We start from the raw sequence: 21,864 nt of genomic DNA, 5'->3' as shown, positions 1-21,864 counted from the left end.
TAATGGAACAAGGATCTCGGCAAGGTAACACCAACAGCATCATCGTCTGCGACGGCAAGGGGAAGCATATCTGCTAACTCCCTGCAGTCTTCAGTGAGGGAGTCCAAGAACGATCGATCATCGATAACAGGACTAAAACGAGAAGCCAAACCGGCTGAAAGCAGCTGGCTAGAATATCTAACAGCCTCCCCCGAAATCCCTTTTTGTTTTTTAGGTGTCGGTCTAACCTAATAATTATTTTTCAAAACGCGCATAAGATTATGAAATTTTTAAATTGAAAGCTATTATTTTTACAAAAATGGAGGCCTATATCAACAATTACCTCATCACTTAACATTTGCACTAACTTTTTTTACCATTGCACCCAAGTACCCAAAGCAGTAGTTATAGTGTCGATCTCATATGCAAGGACGGGAACATGTAGTGGCAAATGACTATATTTCTCTACAATTCGATGAATTTTCACTTTCAGGTGATCATTCATCATTCTAGACCCATGAACTGTAGTGGTCTCATCAAAAGCATAAGAATATACATCTGCCACTAGACAAGTCTCTCCATTAGTTGGATCTATCAAATACAATCGACATGGAACCTCGTCCTAACAACAACGTAAAGTTCTAATTTATTATGTAAGATATTATTTGAATAAAACACATGTATATATGATAATTATTTGTATGAAGCACATGTATATAAGATAAATTTTTGTATAAAGCACATGTATATATAATAATTATATGTACCTTCAGCTGAGGAGAATGAGTATCAGAAAATCCAGATAGTGGAGTACGTAGCTGAGCAGGCTGTGTAGGAGATGGCCTATGCGATGGTGAAGCAGATGGTGGAACAAATGATGGAATAGGTGGCTGAGTGGGTTGTGTAGGAGATGGTGAAGCAGATGGTGGAACAAATGATGGAATAGGTGGCTGAGTGGGTTGTGTAAGAGATGGCACAGCAAATGGTGGAGGGAAAAAATGATATAGCCCAACAGGTGGCTGAGAAGGTGGCTAAGTAGGTGGTTGTACATGTGATGGAGATGGAACAGCATATGGTGAAGGAGAAGAAGGATTTGGCTGAGTAGGTGGATGTACATGTGAAGGAGATGGAACAACATATGGTGAACGAAAAGAAGCATATGGCCCGGTAGATGGCTGTGTAGGTGGCTGAGTGGGCTGTGAAATCATCACATTCTGCATATATGTGGTGATGTCCTCCCTCCGCCTTTCACTCATTTTCCGCATGAGTGCTTCCTCTCGTTCCTTACTCGATCTCCAATAGTTCCTACGAGGTACATAACCAAAAGCTTTCGTATAGCCAATATTCACGCCTCCAAAATCATAACAACGACCCGAATGATCTGGCTTCTCTCCAAGAGCCATAAAAACGGCGTATTTGTTACGTACCGGAATTATCTCATCCTTGGCTTGCTTCTCCTTGTACTCCAACTGCCCAAAAAGCAAGTTACAAGTAATCATGTAGTTAATAAATGAAAAAAAATATTCATGTCAAACAAAAAGTTAATTATAATGATATACATACGTATTTGTCAGCTGCAATCTTATTTCCTTAGCTGATATAAATCGTTGTTTAGTAACAGGATCTTTCTTATACAACGCGCACCACCAGTCATCACCCCGGTTAAGAGTGGAGGACACCGAGGAGGATGGTGTACTAGATGAAGATCCAGAATCAAAACTAGGTGGACCGAAGTTCTCCTGCTTCCACAACTCTCTAGTATTCCCATAGCTCCTCTAACCTAAGTGGTGATGATGTGTGTTCTTTTTTGCGCTCTCGAGCGCCTTTTCTCGCTTTTTCTACAAAAAAAAATACATTAAGTTAGTAGAATATAATTTAAATTAATAAAACCAAGTTAATAATTAGATTATAAACTTACTATAGCCACATCTGACGTCATCTTTTATTTGAAGGTGGCCCAATCCTCCTTCCTGATGTGCTTGTATACATCTGGCGGACTATCACCTAACTTCTCTTTCTTTGATCTAACTCTCGTCATTGTCATCCAACTAGATACCAATTTGCTCTTAAAATCCCTCCATCTAGTGTACACAGCAGACAAGTACTGCTTCTTATATGGAACCTTGTCGGGAATGTGAAACATATTCTGTTTTTCAAAATAGGCTAAAATGGCTTATTTTGGTTCTAACTTGTCTATATTTTGTATTACCAATCAAAACTACCATTAAACACATGAAAATAAGTATATATGATATGTTTGCGGTGTTTACAACTTAAACTAGCATAAACTATTCATATTCAATCATTTGGAAGGAAAATGGCCCAAAATGGGCTAAAATGGCTTATTTTGGTTCCAACTTGTCTGTATCTTGTATTACCAATCAAAACTACCATTAAACACATGAAACTAAGTATATAAGATATCTTTGAGGTGTTTACAACTTAAACTAGCATGAAGCCATTCATATTCATTCATTTGGAAGGAAAATGGCCCAAAATGGGCTAAAATGACTTATTTTGGTTCCAACTTATCTATAACTTGTATTACCAATCAAAAATACCATTAAACACATAAAAATAAGTGTATATGATATGTTAGAGGTGTTTATAACTTAAACTAGCATGAAACTATTCATATTCATTCATTTGGAAGGAAAATGGCCCAAAATCTGCTAAAATGGCTTATTTTGGTTCCAACTTGTCTATATCTTGTATTACCAATCAAAACTACCATTAAACACATTAAACTAAGTATATATGATATGTTATAGGTGTTTACAACTTAAACTAGCATAAAACTATTCATATTCATTCATTTGGAAGGAAAATGGCCCAAAATGAGCTAAAATGGCTTATTTTGGTTCCAACTTATCTATATCTTCTATTACCAATCAAAACTACCATTAAACACATGAAACTATTTATATATGATATGTTTGAGGTGTTTACAACTTAAACTAGCATGAAACTACTCATATTCATTCATTTGGAAGGAAAATGGACCAAAATGGGCTAAAATGGCTTATTTTGGTTCCAACTTGTCTATATCTTGTATTACCAATCAAAACTACCATAAAACACATGAAACTAAGTATATATGATATATTAGAGGTGTTTACAACTTAAACTAGCATTAAACTATTCATATTCATTCATTTGGAAGGAAAGTGGCCCGAAATGGGCTAAAATGGCTTATTTTGGTTCCAACTTGTCTATATCTTCTATTACCAATAAAAACTACCATAAAACACATGAAACTATTTATATATGATATGTTAGAGGTGTTTACAACTTAAACTAACATGAAACTATTCATATTCGTTCATTTGGAAGGAAAATGGCCCAAAATGGGATAAAATGGCTTATTTTGGTTCCAACTTGTCTACATCTTGTATTACCAATCAACACTACCATTAAACACATGAAACTAAGTATATATGATATGTTAGAGGTGTTTACAATTTAAACTAGCATGAAACTTTTCATATTCATTCATTTGGAAGGAAAATGGACCAAAATGGGCTAAAATGGCTTATTTTGGTTCCAATTTGTCTATATCTGCTATTACCAATAAAAACTATCATTAAACACATGAAACTAAGTATATATGATATGTTTGAGGTGTTTACAACTTAAACTAGCATTAAACTATTCATATTCCTTCATTTGGAAGGAAAGTGGCCCAAAATGGGCTAAAATGGCTTCTTTTGGTTCCAACTTGTCTTACCATAGTGTCTGTCCACATCAAATCCAACAAGGTATGAGAAATGTGTCTCCATGAACAATTTATGTTAAGCTTCCGTATAGAAAGATCGATCCAAATACCATACTTGACTCACCATTGACCTAATAAAGCAAATAATTAGAAATCCAAACATAAAATTGTAATAAGCATGATAAAGTATAACTATTTACCTGTTGGTCTTCCCAAATCATCAAACTCTAAGACCATATCTCTTGTGTTATGAAGATTCGCCGTGGGACCTCTTTTACTCTTTCTAGATGCCTTTGGATTCCCACTTGACTTCTTCCCGCTCCCTTGTGCACCATAATATGCAGTGGTCTAACGTGGATCTAAGAATCGAAATAAGAAAATTAAATTAGAGAACAGACAAGTAAATTACATATTCAATATTTACAATAATCAAATAAATGCGAACCTGAGGGGGGTGGCTGCTGATCATATGTCACCTTAATGTCAAGTAAAGCATTCCTATCAGCATCTAGTTCCATCTTCTCCATCCAAGTATCAAACGCATCTGCAGCACGATCACTGTCCTCTCCCTTGTCAGCCTCCTTTTCTGGGTGAAAAGGTGCATCGGACTCCGATGAATGATCGCTCAAACCGTCACTAGCAATATCTGTAGCATATACATAGAAATAATAAAAAGTGTTAACGAAATTTAAAACAATATACATCATCACATTATTGTAACGAAATCTATTATAAGTACATCAATTTATAATTCAAATTTACTCACATAGAACATTTTTTACCTTTAATTTCTGTCAATAGGTTGCTCGATGATCGTTATACCTTCTTGGTGATCCATTCGCATGTAACCATTTTCAGTATCAGACACATTCATCATATCATCATTTGGGATTGAGAAAGGGGGGATATCACCAAACTTATCATATTCTTCTTCGTCGTGAACATCACCTACTCCTAAAATTCGCCTTTTACCATTAACAACAATGCACCACTGAGTGTCTACAAGATCAAATACATAGAACACTTGTTTTGCTTGTGATGCGAGGATAAAAGGTTCTTCAATGTCACGCAGACGACTCATATCGAGTAGAGTAAAACCGCACTCATTCGTTTGCGAACCACGTCTATTATCCGCCCACTTGCATTGAAAAATAGGCATAGTGAAGTCACAATAATCGAGCCCCCATATTTCTTGAATGATCACATAATATGATTGTTTAGCATCAATCGAAGTTTTATCCTTTGCACTCACATACTCCCTAGATGATGCAACCATTGAAACCCCACAATTCCGGACCACCTTTGATTTATTATCCTAACGTTCAGTGTAAAAGGTATAACCATTGATATCATACCCTTCATACGAGTTAAAACTGTCACATGGACCGTATGCCAACCACTTAATTGTGTCAGGTACATGATGGTTGTTTGCAGACAGTTCACCAATTACTTTATTGTGAAACCAGTCGATGAACGACTTGTTATGCTCATTCATCAATGCCCTCTCCACTTTTGACGGATTTTTGTGACGCAATTCACGCATATGTCTTTCTAAGTATGGATTAACTTCAGTAACATGGTGCAACACGAAAAGATGAGCTTTATTCAACTCACTCAATGAAGGTGAAATATATCACATTCTGACCCCACCTTTGCCTTCTAATTTACCCTCGTGTCTGGACTTTGGAAGACCTATCGTCACAGCCTTAGCAAAATAAGAAGAACAATATCCTCCAACCTCTTCGGCAATTGTTCCTTGAATAATACTCGCCTATGGTCTTGCTGGATTCTTCACTTTCTTTTTCAAAGAACCATATGTCTCTCAAAAGGGTATGCCCATCTTAAAAACAAGGACCACACAGTTAATCTCCCTTACCAAATGAAGGACTAAGTGAACCATAATGTCAAAAAAAAGGTGGAAAATACATCTCAAATTGACAAATGTGATCACCACCTCATTTTGCAAAGCATCCAACTTATCAGGATCAAGTACCTTGTTGCATATGGTATTGAAAAATGAACACAACCTCGTGATAGCAAGCCTGACATGTTTTGGAAGAATCCCGCGTATTGCAATCGGCAAAAACACTTGCATCATCACATGACAGTCATGGACTTCAACCAATTAATTTAGATCAGTCATGAAAACAAGTCTTCTCATGTTAGATGAGTATCCAGTGGGAACCTTAATACCGATTAAACACTCACATAACAATTGTTTCTCTTTCCTAGACAATGTATAACAAGATAGAGGCAAATACGTTGTTGTTCCCTTTCCTTTCTTAGCTTTTTCCTTAACCTTTGGCCATAAATTAGGCCGGATCTTCAATTTCTCCATATCTCTACGAACTTAAGACCATCCTTAGTCTTTCCTCGCATATTCAACAGAGTACGATAATTGCATCACAAACATTTTTTTCAATATGCATTACGTCGAGACAATGTCTAACTGGTAAGTATTTCCAATAAAGAAGTCTCAGAATATAGACTCTTTTTTCCAAATGACACCATCATCTTCCGAAGGTTTAACCCCTTACCAAATATGTTCCTATCCCCTTAGCACGATTATAAACTTCTTTTCCGGTTAACGGTCTAGGAGCTGGAGCATATTCAACAAACCCGCTAAATGGTGCTTTTTTCTTTCGATATGGATAAGAACTATGTAGGAATTGCCTATTAATGATATAGACATGTTTTCCACAATGTGGCAAATGTGTAGCCTCCATACCATTCTCACAAAGGGACATGCCTTTTTTCCTTTGACCTTATACCCCGATAAATTCCCATAAGCAGGAAAATCATTTATAGTACAGAATAGCATAGCACGAAGCCTGAAATCTTCATTAGAATACGCATCAAACACCATAACACCTTCGTCCCACATTTTTTGAGATCTTCGATGAGAGGTGCAAGATATATGTCTATATCATTTCCCGGTGCTTAGGCCCAGAAATTAAAAGAGACAACATATATATTTCGCTTCATGCACAACCATGGAGGAAGATGTATATCACTAAAAGAACAGGCCAAGTACTATGTTGACTACTCAAAGTACGTAAGGTTCATTCCTCCGTACACAATGCAAGTCTCAAGTTCCTAGCTTCCTACCAAATTCTCTATATCTGGAATCGATAGCTTTCCATTGAGGAGAATCTGCTGGATGCCTAAGCATCCCATCTTTCTTTCTCGATCAGCATGTCATCTTAGGTTTTGTGCATCTTCTTTGATAGAAAAGAGCCTCCTGAACCTTGGCACAACTGGAAGATACCACAACACTTTTGCAAAAGGACCCGTATTATCCGGTCCGGGCTCAACCCCATCCGGCAATTTGTAGCGGGACTTACCACACCTCGGGCATTCATAAAGGTCCGCATACTCATTTAGATATAACATGCAATCATTCGGACATGCATCGATCCTCTCATATTCCAAACCCAAAGGAGACATTAATTTTTTGGCATAGCAGGTAGATTTTGGTAACAAATTAACCTCAGGAAACATATCTTGTAAAGCTTCTAAGAGTTCTGTGAAGCCTACATCAGTAAATTATGTTTCGCTTTTATGTTGAAAAGAGTTAAAACCCCACTCAATTGAGTGTATTTTGTACACCCTGATAAAGGGGTTTCCCAGCAGCTTCAGACAAACTGTCAAACACTCGTGGCCGCTCATTAAATGGTCACGAACCCCTTCAACATCTCACCTAATCATCACCAAACTCTTCATCCTCAGTGTCACTATTATCTCCGTTGTCATTTTCATCACCTACTACATCATCACCTTCAATCCTAACATGATCTTCAATCACAACTTCATTCTCAACCCAAAATTCGACATATCAATCTCTAATGAATTACTAGTGCCAACATCAACATTAACCCTATTCTGAGTATATTTTCACTTCTCACCATGCCATAACCAAATATAATACTCAACCCTAAATCCACGACGAATTATATGATCCCTTATGGTCCTAATATCAGAAATCATATTCACATTGTAGCAATCAACACATGGACAATAAATCTCAGCCTCGCAAGTAAGTTGTTGATGTTTTACATCACGTTCACAAAACTCATTCACACCTTCTACGAACTCCAACGTATTCCACTTTCCATATATGCAACTTCGATCCATTTCTAAAAACCCCAACACATACATACATACATACAAATTATTATCAATTAAAAAATTCACATAACACCAACACAACAAACTAATATTCAATGCACGCTTCCATTGGGTCCTTATCACTCTAACCTAACCCATCCTTAAACGTCCAATCCCGCTAGTGAATGCATGTATCATCTTTGATTTTAAGTAAAATTCGGCAGCATTTCCCTTCAGTTCTCCAAGTACACGATAAAGATAATTGTTTATCTTATATGTACCCGGAGAAAAAATTAGGGAAATGACTAACCGTATTTCACTTAGAATCAAAGAATCAACACACATTCACCACATAAGTGAGATATGACGTTTAAGAACATTTCCAAAACGAGGACTATTCAAGACTTACTCCTAATGAGTAAGTCTTGAACGGATATCTAGGAAATATGATGTACATAAAAACAATCGCATTCAAGCAATTCCAAGTATTCACCAAACAATAATCGCATTCAAGCGATTTCAAGTTATCACCAAACAACAAGTACCAAACCATTCCTTAGATTTCCCTTCCCCTCCCATTGGTGAGTCTATCAATATAAAAGGCATTGCATATCACTTTAAACAAAGAATTGTAAAAACATCACAAGAACTTAAGCATAAACAATCTCGTATACATTTTAGGGCATACAAAAACTTAAGCAAAATCATCGCAAAATCAGTTTTTAATACTCAAATCTTATAAGTATTCATATATATACTTCATACTAAGCATTTTAAACTACAATTTAAGCTAAAATTTTCATTAAAACACTAATTAAGAAAAATTTAAAAAAAACTAACCTAAAATGACAAACCCTCGTCGGAAATTCGAGGAGTGGCGACGGCGGTGAATGAGTGGCACTGGAGGTGAAGGAGTGGCGCCGGAGGTGAATGAGTGGCGCCGCATGAGGAAATGCGGTGGAGAAGTGAGGAGAAACGGACGACCCAAAACGAAGGAAGAGTAGCGAATTATAAAAACCCTCGTCGGAAAACAGTCGGCAGCAATCGCCAGAACCAAACGTCGTTGGTAACAAACTCGCCGGAGTGTGAGAGAGTGTGAGAGGAGAGAGAGAGAGACTTGGAGAATATCGAATTTTTTGAGAGATTGTTTAAGGAATCCCGCGTGCGTTTTTTTTGGTAAGTGAGAGGAGCAGCAGATATTGATGCGGTTTTGGGCGGAAAACCGCAGCAATATATCTTTAAAATATTTTTTTAATATATTGTTGCGGTTTTTCGCCCAAAACCGTAGCAATATTTGCTGTCTCTAGGTTCCCACATTTTTTCAAAAAGTATCCGTGGAACAATATTGTTGCGGTTTTGGGCGGGAACCGCAGCAATATTGTTATTTTCTATTTTTACTTTTCTTTTTACGTGATATATTGATGTGTATAGGTAAAACCACAGCAATATCACCGCAGCAATAAGCATTTATTCTACTAGTGCTGGATATTGAAAAATCATAGGGACAACTTAGGAAATTATCCAACATAGATTACCCCGTTATGCCTCCATAATTGGTCAATGAGTGAATGATTGAGATCCGATGTAACACCCCCAAAATCCATAAACGTCTAAACTACGTCGCATTGACTTTGTGAGTGTTACCGCCACGGTGGAACGCAAGGCTAATTGAATTGAAGAAATTAACTTAATCCTTATTATGAAAACTAAACTACAGCGGGAATAATAAATTACTTACAACTCGGGAATCATTGACCCCTTTTTATTCAAACCATTAACTAAGTAGATTATAATAATACTATAAGTTCAACAAAAACATTTAAAAGTTTATAACTAAAGAATATCCATTGTATGCCTGAACTCATGCAGCAACACCATCATACCTAATCTACTTCCCATTGAAGTATCAATGGTTCATCACATGTCAACAAACAAACACAAATAACAAACAATTAATTATGTTGAGTACGTACTTAAATAGTGAAATAATATACTAAGCATAATCAGAACAATAAGAAACATTCCTAGACATGATATTACGGGAGTATTACATTTTATTATTTTATAATTTAGTTGCAAACGAGTGGGCACCGTCATCTTTCTAGAATCATAAGGGCTACTTAATCCTTAATAGACAGCTTGGTCTATTAGATGGAATGTAAATATTGCTTCATTTTGTCCCACATCCGTCATCTTAGTATGCATACCCCCAAGATCGTACAGAACCTTTCGCCTACTTGAGTTATCAAAATTTATAAGGACACTAATGTCGACAGAGTAGGCTTGCATAGGAGTGTAGAACAAGTCCCACACTCCCCCCCCCCCCATTGTTCATTACTTGTAGGGATTCCAACTACAAGTTTATCGCTAAATATCCTTCTTAGTGTTATTCAATCACAAAACATTAATTAAATATATAATCAATTAATTTTCCTTCTTAGATACACTACTCAATTCTTTAGTTCTTATAACATCCTTAGCTTGTTACAACATTAAATCATAGGATTCCAATCCAATACATTTCATGCTTGTGATACAAAAGAATTACGCATTCCAATAATAATGCAATCAAATTTACAAGTTATACAACCAAGTAATACATACAGATTTCCAATCGATTTCATGTTACCAAACAATCTCATCAATCATAATCATAGAATTGTTCACTATCATGATTCTAGGTTCCAATGAAAGAATTCATAACCTAACATGATACTAACATATCCAACTAAACTAGTACGCGTACGTACCTTGTAACGAAGAATCTTTGCTGACTACTTAAATGTTCCGCTTATGAAATTGGGACCTAATGGAAATAATAAAAGTATTTCAGTGATAAGTCCTTGATATTAATAACATAAAAATCAGCTTAACTAACTATGTAAAACTTGGTGTTTTGAATAATAAAATACACATTCTTGTTATTTAAACATTCTTTTCATAAACTTTATTGAAACTAACATATTTGAGACTGAATAATATGTTTGCAAATCTGATTTTTGGTAACTTACACAAATATACATGGGTGTACTAAAATCAGAATTACGAAATAAAATCATTCTAAGAACTACTAGTATAATCAAGAATCTGAATTCCTTTAACTTTTACTATACTTTATTTACCAACCCAACTTAAACCATTATGCACAAGTATTACCAAAAATCAGATTTGAATAATAGAATTATTATAAGAACTACAAATACAATTATAAATCTGATTTCTTTTACTTAACTCATACTTTTCTTATAATTACAACTTAATCCAAGATATACATGTATGAATTACATAAATCAGATTTTACAATTTAACTAACGTATTAAAGAAGAATTTTATTTTCTTTATACCGAAGTGACTCGCCGGCGACAATTACCGGCGATGGAATTCTGGCAGCACACTAGCCACGCACCACCGCACTCGCACACCACTCGCACGCATGGCACACAACGCTCGCACACACCATGAGCTTCGACGCACTCGCGCGACTCGCACATAACACTCGAGCCACCCACACTCGAACCTCGTACCTTCATACACATCGTCGCACCTTCACCCTCGACCCTCTCGTTCCTCTGCACCGACGACTCACACAATGCACACACACCCTCGACTCCTCACACTCGAACTCTCGCCCTCACACCTTCGAAGGCTTTGCACACACACTCGCCTCAACCGCCCAGCACACACAGTAGCACTCGATGCACAACACATACACCATGCACTTCGCTAGCACAACCCTCGAGCAATGACTCGCGCACACACTTCGCTCGCACGACAGCAGCGGGGATTCGTACTTCTTGACCCGCTAGCACTCTTTGCGTCGCACACCACACACACACACACAGCACGACCTTCTCAAAGGCCAACAAAATTCAGGGGATGGGAGGAGAAGACTTACGAGAAAGAAGAAGAGAGGAGAGAGAAAATATTTGACGGAAGAAGGGAGGAAAACGGTTGATAGGAAAAAGTTAGGGTTTTATTATTTTTTTATTTATTTTTTTCTTTCTTATCTCCTATTTATAGCATGAGTAACTACTAACCTAGGTGTAATAGGATTTGTTTCCAACTCAAATTCCTATTTCTTATTTTATTTATTTGGAAGATAAAACAAAACCAAATTAAAATATGATTAGGTACAAAAAGTAGGTTGTATAGTTAAATTATAATTGTAGGCTTACCTAAACTATTTTTTTCTTTAAATAGTATTAAAAGACTTTCGCTTTATTATTTAAATTTTCTTATTTATAAAAACTAACTCCCAAAAATATGGAGTATTACATCCGGAGTGAAAGTACGAATATGATCAGGAATCAAATTCGTCTATTGATGGCCTCAACTTAATATGATTCATATTCGAGTGTTATGCAATTAAACAACCAAGTAATATGTTAATGTATCATTAATCTGTGTTCGTTCATTAAACACGTAAAAGACTAATTTTTGATGGCATGCTATTATGCAATGTCCAAATCATCTAAATTATGGGCTAGAACATTTAGGTCTTGTGATTAGCAAAATAAGCATGTGCATGATGAAAGCATACAAGAATGCATATGACTAATATAAAGAAATATGTTACAAAATATCAAAAAAAAAAAAAAAGGAGAGATTAGAAAAGAATGTAGAAGAGAACGTGAATTTCTTTAATGATCTACATCATGACAAGTAAATTGTTAGTGAAAAAAAAAGGAATTAAACTGCAATTGACCCTCAAGATAATACCTTTGTCCCCTGGGTTTTGTGTAATGATCCACGGAAGGAGCAATTTTTGAAGCTCTTTCGAGTTTAAATGCAAATTGATCGAGTTAATGTGTTTGAATAAAAGTTTGAATATGTATATGAGAGAGTATTTGGAGTGATGTAAGTGTGTTGGAAAGTGTATGTCGAAGTATGAAAAACGTTTGTTGAGAATAAGATTATTTACAGAAGAAAGAAAGCTAAAAACAACACGGAGGATAAGAACAGAGCTTGCATCCGGCCCAAGGCTCATGCGTCCCCTGCATGGTCCATGCGCTCGACGCATCAACACAAGTCCTTACAGTGTTCTGCCTTTTTTAACTGCCACTGTATTGCGTCGAAGTATCGTCGTGCGCTTGGTGCAACGCAAATCTGAGTGGTTTTTGGTTCGTTTAAACATTCCTTCTTATCTTTGATGAAATTTTATCTTTTGAAATCTGAAATCAGCTATCTTTACATATAAAAACCTGATTTTTCATAATATCTTTGAATTTAGGAAATTTTCTTAATTATCAAGAATAACTAATATTTATTGAAAATATAATTACTTATCAGCAATAAATAATTGGAATTTTGGAAAACGGCACTAAAAATACAATTAATTATCCCGAACAATCGGGCTCTTAAAAGTGGGCTCGAAGTTGTTATAAACAAATAAATAGAGCTTCTTAAAATGTTTTTATGCTAAGCTTTTCAGATTGTTCTTCCTCTGGATCAGACGAATTAGGACGACGGTATGTTTCATCATTGGATACTCAATGGAAAAACACAATTTTGTGTCTATTGAAGCCCCTACTTTGACTAAGGTTCATTAAACTGAAAGTTAAAGAATTTGTGTCGGGCCGAAGAGCAATTCTAAACACTCTACTGTCTAGAATTGGATTATGTATCGCCAGTTTCTATGAAATAAACTTAGTCTGCAAAACATAACTACAAGCAATTGGCTTATCTGCTGGAGAAGATGTTAGCAGATAGGTGCAAACAACTCGGATAATAATGCATATAATGATCTAGTAATGCAATCTTATACTCTCTAAGGATGCATAAAATATTATGCAAGTTCATGGCTATGCAAAGCTGGTAAGGAGAGAACGTGTATGCAAGATCGAGGTTTTACAAAGATATGAGGTCTAGATTGATAGAAATTTATAGGTTGATTATCGAGAACCGTTTTGATAAATAATCGGGGACCGCAAGTGAGTTCAGCATATTACAATTCTTTGGGAGTTTGATTTGGAGGAACCACCACATACATAAATAGCCCCCAATTTGGTAAGCTTATCTTGAATTAGGCACTCTGAGCATATACTAGAAGCTACTTGTCTTGAACTGAGCATTCAGAGGAGCATACGAAGTTTATTCACTGGGCGTTAATGTAGGCAAAGTTGGATATGGCCTGAGACCATGGAATTATCATAGAGTCCTTTCAGGACAAGGAGAGTTAGGATTGAAAATTTTTAGAAGGATGAAAAGATATAGGTGGGAAAAGGCTTAGACTTGGCTAGGTTCAGACTCGAGTCTATGTCGAGGTCTAAAAATAGTATGTTTTTGAATTCTAGAAAGTCAAATCATAAGACCTTGAATTAATTTATTTTATTAAAGCGGTTGAACCTTGAGATGAGGATTCCTACGTATTCATGAAGAATAAGATCATTCGTAGTTCTTGACCTGATTTTTTTGTACCGTAACTTTTGTCTAGGCTTGGACATACCTTAAGCAGGAGTTAGGATTGATATGAGGGCTGAAAGGGTTTAAGGTTTAGGGATTTGGATGAAGGTTTAATTGGATGGGAAAGGTAAGGATTACGATTCCTTTTTATGTCAAGGTAAGGTTTATGGTTTTAAGGTGTTTTGATGGATTGAAGGGGTTTGAAATGAGGGCTAGAACATGTGTGCAGGCCCCCTAGCTTAACTTTTTAGCCTTTGCCTTTTTCTTTTTGTGCACTTTGAATATTCTTTTACATTTTTCTTTCTTTTTCATTTTGACTGGCATTGATCTTTTTTATATGTGTGCAAGCCTTTTTGTGGAGCTTTGAACTAAAGGGTTATTTCTGGTTAAGAATTAGGAAGATGATGGCTTATGTATGTTATTTTTTATTTCGGGTTGCATGGAGATGGTTTATGGATGATGGTTTATTTTTTGGAATGATGGAGGGAGAGAAATAACTAATAATCCAAAGTATGTCCTTTTTTAATTTATTTTTTTAACCTTTTTTATCTTTATCAAGGTCATTTAGTTAATTTAAATTTAATCATTGAATTAGAAGAATACATAAAATGATGGAAGGCTAATGAAATTCAAAAGAAAATATAATGATATTTATGAAAATAGAAAGCTATAATAAATGAAGTTCCTAGATTGACATAGTTTTGATGGAAAAAGACATAAATAGCTTAGGCAAGGAATCTTTGACTTAACCAAGATATCCGAAAATAAATAACTAAGCCTATTGAGTTGGGGATACACTGCATAATGGTGTTGTTGATTCTTGTTGTGGGAGGTATTAAAAGTATATTGTCATCGACCATGTTTTGTAGTGCATTTATAGGATCCAACACTTGATATCAAATGGAATTTCCACTAGAAGTTTAGATTATTAAACCTTTTAGATTTTTTAGGTGCAGGGTTTGGAGTAGACCCGATAAAAATGATCTCGACTCTATTGAGAACATGGTCAAAAGCAACGTCATGACTCTAAGGAAATCGGGGTGGTGATAATGCGCTTGATGAGTCTTAGAGTGGGCTCACTTTTTCTTCTTGATGGGTCTTCCAAAGTTGTAACCTCACGACTTCTGTTGAACATAAATTGAATGGACCTGACTTTTAAGTTTTTAGAAATGAATTTTAAAACGAGAAATGGAAATGAGAACGAAAAAGATAAATGCTTTTGAGATGGAAGATTTGAAATGGATATGGGTTTTGGAATAGCATAGGCTTAACTATGATGGAGACATAGGCTTTAATATAAGAATATGCATACATGGACTGGACTAATGTAAGCAGGCAGGAATTAATGACTAGGCCTTTATGATCATAAAGGAATGCTAGTTTCACTAGACTTAAGGGTTACCTTCATGGACTCAAGGGTGATTGACTTCACCAGACTCGATTTGGGTTGTTATGGATTAAGGGAGGACTAGCTTCGCTAAACTCGAAGATTGGGCCATTATGAACTTAGAGAGGTTACCTTCGCTAGACTCAAAGTTTTTGGGCCATTATGGACTTAGGGTAGACTAGCTTTGCTAGACTCGATGATTTGAGATTTTATGGACTTGGAGAGGAGTAGCTTGGCTAAACTCGAGGATTGGGTCGTTATGGACTTATAGTGGACTAGCTTCGTTACACTAGAGGACTTGGGTTGTTATGGATTCAAGGTATGAGTAGCATCGCTAAACTCGGAGGGTACCTATATGGTCTTAAGGATGACTAGCTTTGCTAGGGTGCTGTTATGATCTTAAGGGTGAGTAGCTTCGCTAAACTGAAAGGTTACCATTATGGTCTTAAGGATGACTAGTTTCACTAAGGGTGCCGTTATGGTCCTAAGGGTGAGTAGCTTCGCTAAACTCAAAGGGTTTTGTTATGGTCTTAAGGATGAATAGTTTTGCTATGTATAAAGGGTGTTGTTATGATCTTAAGGATGAGTAACTTCGCTAAACTCAAAGGTTGTCGTTATGGTCTTTAGGATGACTAGCTTTTCTAGGTTATCATTATGGTCTTAAGGATGAATAGCTTTACTAAACTCAAAGGTTATCATGATGGTATTAAGGATGACTAGCTTCGCTAGGGTGTCATTATGGTATTAAGGGTGAGTAGCTTTGCTGGACTAAAAGGTGACTAGATTTTGAGCTTACGTTTAGGGTAGATGTTCTCAACGGGACGGGGACTAACTTTATCGGGTCGGGCCATATACATAAGCTATATGGGACTAGTTGGATTAAGGTCCTTCAAGCACAGCCCTGCACGACAAACCCAGTCCTATTTCAGTTTAGCACAACAACACGTGTCTAGTCATATTCTGGTTTCCCTATTCCAGGAATCTCTATATATATAGAGAACCGCATGTATGGATTTCCAGCAACGTCAATCATCAATCATTTCTAAAATTTGCTCATAACCAAGCATTAGCATTCTTGAAGAGAGACAAGGGAAGAAAGAGAAAAGAAAGAGATTTAGAGAGATAACAAAGAGATAAAAAGTAAGAAGAATAAAAAATGGCGTAAGCAGTAATGGTTGCAGAACCTTAGGCGTTGGTTACAAAATCCACAACCATGGTTTCAGAATCCCTTGCAACAGTGAAGATGAAGAGGCTCATAAGAAGAAAGTGATTTGAAGATGAAATTCAAGAGAGAAAGAGAGAGAAAGTGAGGGTTTTCGTTATGGAGGAAAAATGGCTGCAAAAAAATGAAATTCTAGAGAGAGAGTCATAGGAGAGAGAGTAAGATGAGACAAAGCCCTCTCTTCATCCCTCTTTATGCCCGTTTTCACCCCACCACTATATTTTCCCAACAACTCGTTTTCAGCCCGACCCTCTTTGGGTCCGACCGTCTAAGGCCATTATACAAATGGGTCAAATCAAGGCTGAAAATGGCCTCCGACCCATCAAACACATCTAATTTAGAGTAAGCAGACTAGACAATAAGGATTGAGGGGTTTTAGAGTTTGGACTTCATCCTATATGGGCTTGAAATTGGACTTGACTATGGCTTACATAAAGAGGCACACTAGACTGAGGATATGTATTGGGCCTTTATGGACTTAAACTTTGGACTTGGTTGGGAGCACACATGAACTTGCCTTTGGAATGGACTAGAATTAGACTTGATTAGACCTATGGAACTTGACATTGAGTAGGATTCACATAGAGATGCAAATGGGTCCAAATGTTGATATGTGCTAGACTTATATGGGCCTAAGATGGACTCTAATCCTAGTGGGCCTAATATGAATGCATGGAATCAAACTTGAATGGCCCTAAGATGAAAGAAATGACTCTAATGTATATGGGCTAAGATGAATGCAATTTTGGTATTGGATTGGATTATTGATTGGATTGGAGTTGATAGGATTAGATTAGGCTTATAATTTTCAAAATTCATTTTTTGAAGAGGACCCCTTTGTTTTTATCTTTTATTGGAAAAGTTGATGGTGATTAATGATAGATTAATCTCAGAATACTGTTTTTGAAAATAAATGTTGTCGAATAAGATAGAATTGAAGAGGTGTGGTAGGATTGATTTTGAAAAAATATATTTTTGAAATGGATGAAACATAGTTGGATAGATAAGTTAGAGAATATTAGTTTGATAGAATGGATAAGATGGGATGGGACGAGATGCATGACGACTCGAACTCTATCATGACCATTTATCTAGATGCACTTTTAGGATAGACTCGACCTTAGATGATATGTATGAAAAGATTGATTTTTGTGTTTGAGTTAGGTGAGTTTTGTTTGGAAAAGATGACCTGAAAGTGATCATGAACGATAATGCGAAGATAGATGAAATCTGGCAAATAAACAGACGAAATTGAACCGTCATGAAGTTGGCCAGCTTGCGCCACACGCAAATGAGTTACGTGCAACGCAAGCAATGTGTGTCTAGCATATGCATCTTGCGCGCCATGCAACTTGGTGCGTTAGGCGTACACTACTTGCATGTGACACAAGCTTCATGTGTTTGGTGCATCATTTTCGCGGAGCGGTTTTTTCGTTTTGTCGGTTTATTGGTCGTTTTTCGATATTTCTAACCTAATTTGAGGGGAAAGCATGTTGAATATAGTAAACAATCAATCAATAATGTTAAATTAACAAGAAAAGTATGTAGTTCCACTAAAATCAAGATCTATGTTTGATATTGTTGTATAATATGAGCACTATAAGAGGCGGGGTGAATCACAGTGAGAGAATAAGCTATACTTTTTGCGGAATTAATTAAAAGTTAACTTGGGAACACAAAATGGGAACATGAGAGATTTTAGCGAGGAAAAACTTCTTAGGCCCAATAGGAAGAAACAACCTCGACCACAAGGGATTTTAACTCAAACTTTCCACTATAATAGGCCAAAATAACTCTGTTTACAGTCCTATTACTTTTCTCTCGAGCCACAAATTAAGTTACTAAACTCAAGTTTCCAACAACAGTTCTCACAACTGTCGTTCCTCTCAAAGTTCTTTTCTCTTTCTCTTTCTCTTGTTTCACTCAAAGCTTCTCACACTTACAAGAGATCACTCAAACCCTTTACCCAAAAATACAATTTGTAAGACAATGGAAGAGTAATAACTCGAATAAAGTAAGTATGAATTCTATTAGGAACGGCACTGACTCTTAAGACAACTAAGTATGTTTAGCGAAGTCAGACACACTTTGTTTTAAGGTTTAGACGCCTATTTATAGAGAACTTAGGCAAGACATAATTTATCCACTACTTAATCTATTGTCCCATGATGTCCATGACTTTAATTAATTAATTAGTTTATATTAAATATTTCTTGAGTAGTAATTAACCACTCACCCCACTACTTAACTTAAGAATAATAAGCAGTAAGTATTACGTGATTTTAAACAATTAGGGAATAATTAAGCTAATTAAATTAATTAAGACTTGGAAAATAATTAACTAAGCCCACTAACCACTAACTACAAATGTGTAGCAGTAGTGTTTAGGTGTGATAACTGATTTCTTGCAGATTAAATAAAATATTTACTTTAAATAGTATTTAGGAAAATATTTTTATCAATAAGTTAATTAAAACTGAAAAATCATTTTTTTATTTAGAAAGAAAATCTTTTTATAACCGTAAATTATATTTGATTTTGAAAATAAAATCTTTTGGTTTAATTAAAATATAAAAGATAAAATTTAAAGCGGTTTGATATTTATTCTAATTAAATCAAAAAATCAATTTAAATCTATTCCTAACAAACTCCTTAAAATAGTGGATCTAGTCAAAACTAACCTAGGACTCCTAACTAATCAGTTGGGCGCACACATTATGTTAGGCGCATCACTTAGGAAGTATTAGGGGTTCCTTAAGGTTTTTCTAAGTTTGTTCCTTAACCTTATTCCTAATTATGCCAATGTCTGTTCGTTACATGGGAACAGAACCAAGTTCTGTTTGTATTCTAATCTTCACTCCAAGCTTGATACTTTATCATTCGAATATATTCACTTCGATCTTTGATTAATTCTCCATTTTAATCTTCGATCAAGTATTCTCTTTGCTCGAGAACGAATTACCTAGCAATAACAGAAATAAAATACAATATGTCTTTTGTGGTTAAGTCATATTCAAAACTCAAGGGTCAACAATTTCCCCCTTTTTGAAGATGGCAACAAAAGACATATACAATATAATATATAATTTAAATAAGTCATATAAACTCTTTTAACAAAGTAATTCAACTAAGCTAAATTCTAATGAACTTTTTATTTTATTTTGTAACTAAGAGAAAAAACGATTTGAAATGAACTTGAGCACATGAAACATGACTAGAGAATTATTTACTCTTATTGCCTTTCCCTTTCCCCCTTTGGCATCTTAAAAAACATTTTTCCGCGATTTCGAAAAGATGAAATTTATCTATCAAAACACATCACACCACCAAACTTTGTGAGAAATAATTTGATTAGTATAAACAAATAAAGCATTCAACTCTCAAAAACCGCAATGCAAGAATATTAGCCATTCAAGAGACGCACACATGCAAAAAGATTCAACTTAGAATTATCAAATTAACATAGTTCCGTTGTAGCATGCAAAGGAAAGAAAGAAAAGACACAAAACAAAAAGTTTGTTCCCATAATACGAAAACTAAACTAAGACGAGTGTTTAAGGGTTAGGAGAGGAAGGTTGTTCGACCACTTCTTCCACCATATCATCCAACTTAGTCATCACTTCCTTATGATTGCCTTCAACGGTTTTATCAAACTTGAGCACGATATCCTCCATCATCAATTTCTTGTTCATCTTTTGGAGGGATTTGGTCATATCTCCAAGTTGCTCCATAATCAACTTTTGACCATCCAAAGCATTGTCAAACTTGTTCATCAATCCTTGCACTAACCCATTCACACCCTTTGCTTCATTTGCGAATTCCATAATTGCTTCCCAGTGACCCATCACCAATGTAAACAAGTAATCCAACCTTCGGGCATGAGCTAAGTGTAAGGAGCACCAATGGTAGGGTTTTGGGATGAAGAAGGGAAGGTACTATGTGGGTTGGTTTCGGCGGGGTGTTCCTTAGGATTAGGAACAGCAGGTTGTTCCTTTGAGATGGGAACAGGTGTAGGTTTTTGTCCTTTGGGGACAGGAGATGGAGGTGATTTAGAAGGAGGAGGGATTGGAGTGTTTTGTGATGTTGAAGGAGGTGGAGATGCAGTTTTAGGTGGCGATGAAATGGTAGGAGGAATGGTGTCCATAAGAAAAGGAGATTGTTCCCTAGATGGAGGAAAGCAAGCATCATAGACTTTTTTCGCAATCACTCGAACTTCATCATCATCAATACTTTCATCCGTACCATGCACAAGAGAAGGAGAGTTTAATACTTTCATGTTTCGAACTCTTTGACTTGTTCGAGAAGCTCTCAAAATCGGTTTCTCCAATTCTTCTATGTAAACCACCTCGAGTACTGTAACGTCAACAGCTTAGATATTGATTTATAAAAGTACAACATTATTATACTCCCAATTTAATACAAACAAACCAGACCATCATAAATGTATATAAGATACTCACAATATATATAACTATAAGTAAATATATCATTCAACTCATATAAACACATAACGATAGTAATATATTAATTTACTAATTAACAAAGGTGGAAGTAATTCCCTCAAACAAATCATCTGACCATTATACTAGAATTTAACTACTGTAGAACAAAGGTGTGTTATATCTATTATAATTAAAATAAGTAGGAGTAATTCTCACCACAAATAATCTGCCTAATTATATTTCAAGAAAGTTCAATGAGTAAATAGTACAGACCAAGGAATTCATCACAAAGAGAAAAGTATTAAGGACATCTAACATACTGTGTGCAGCCAAACACCTGCTACAATATAAGCAATACATGAACTGAAACTCTCACGAATAATATATGCCATTAAGTAATCAAGTACAACTCACCAACAAGGGAAATTAAAATAAATATCAAGCAACATCATACAGTGACAACAAGCACCAATACGTACAACACACATCACATATAACCTACAAAATAGCACACACCAAGCATCCAAGTTGCTGCAACCATGTTTCATGAAGCAACCCCAAGCATACAACTAACCAAACTGCATCTTATCATTACCCAACACCATGAAAC

The 21,864-nt window shown here is 35.8% G+C and overlaps 1 protein-coding gene and 1 long non-coding RNA gene across 2 annotated transcripts; both read right to left on the bottom strand.

Moving 5' to 3' along the window:
* Positions 1 to 9,356: 9,356 nt before the first annotated feature.
* LOC130590724 (uncharacterized) lies at positions 9,357 to 11,883 on the bottom strand. Its single transcript, XR_008968572.1, has 3 exons — positions 11,146 to 11,883; positions 10,552 to 10,607; positions 9,357 to 9,689 (listed from the first exon to the last, which is right to left on the bottom strand). It is a non-coding gene; the product is annotated as an uncharacterized LOC130590724 (long non-coding RNA).
* Positions 11,884 to 20,695: 8,812 nt separating this feature from the next.
* On the bottom strand, positions 20,696 to 21,088 carry LOC104883825 (vegetative cell wall protein gp1-like). The gene has a single exon (XM_010668385.1). The coding sequence runs from the start codon at positions 21,086 to 21,088 to the stop codon at positions 20,696 to 20,698; it is 393 nt and encodes a 130-aa protein (XP_010666687.1).
* Positions 21,089 to 21,864: the final 776 nt, after the last annotated feature.

Source organism: Beta vulgaris, chromosome 3, assembly GCF_026745355.1.
Source record: "Beta vulgaris subsp. vulgaris cultivar EL10 chromosome 3, EL10.2, whole genome shotgun sequence".
NCBI classification, from domain to species: domain Eukaryota; kingdom Viridiplantae; phylum Streptophyta; class Magnoliopsida; order Caryophyllales; family Amaranthaceae; genus Beta; species Beta vulgaris.
The sequence above is the reverse complement of the archived record's forward strand: the minus strand, read 5'-3'. Positions and strand labels throughout refer to the sequence as shown.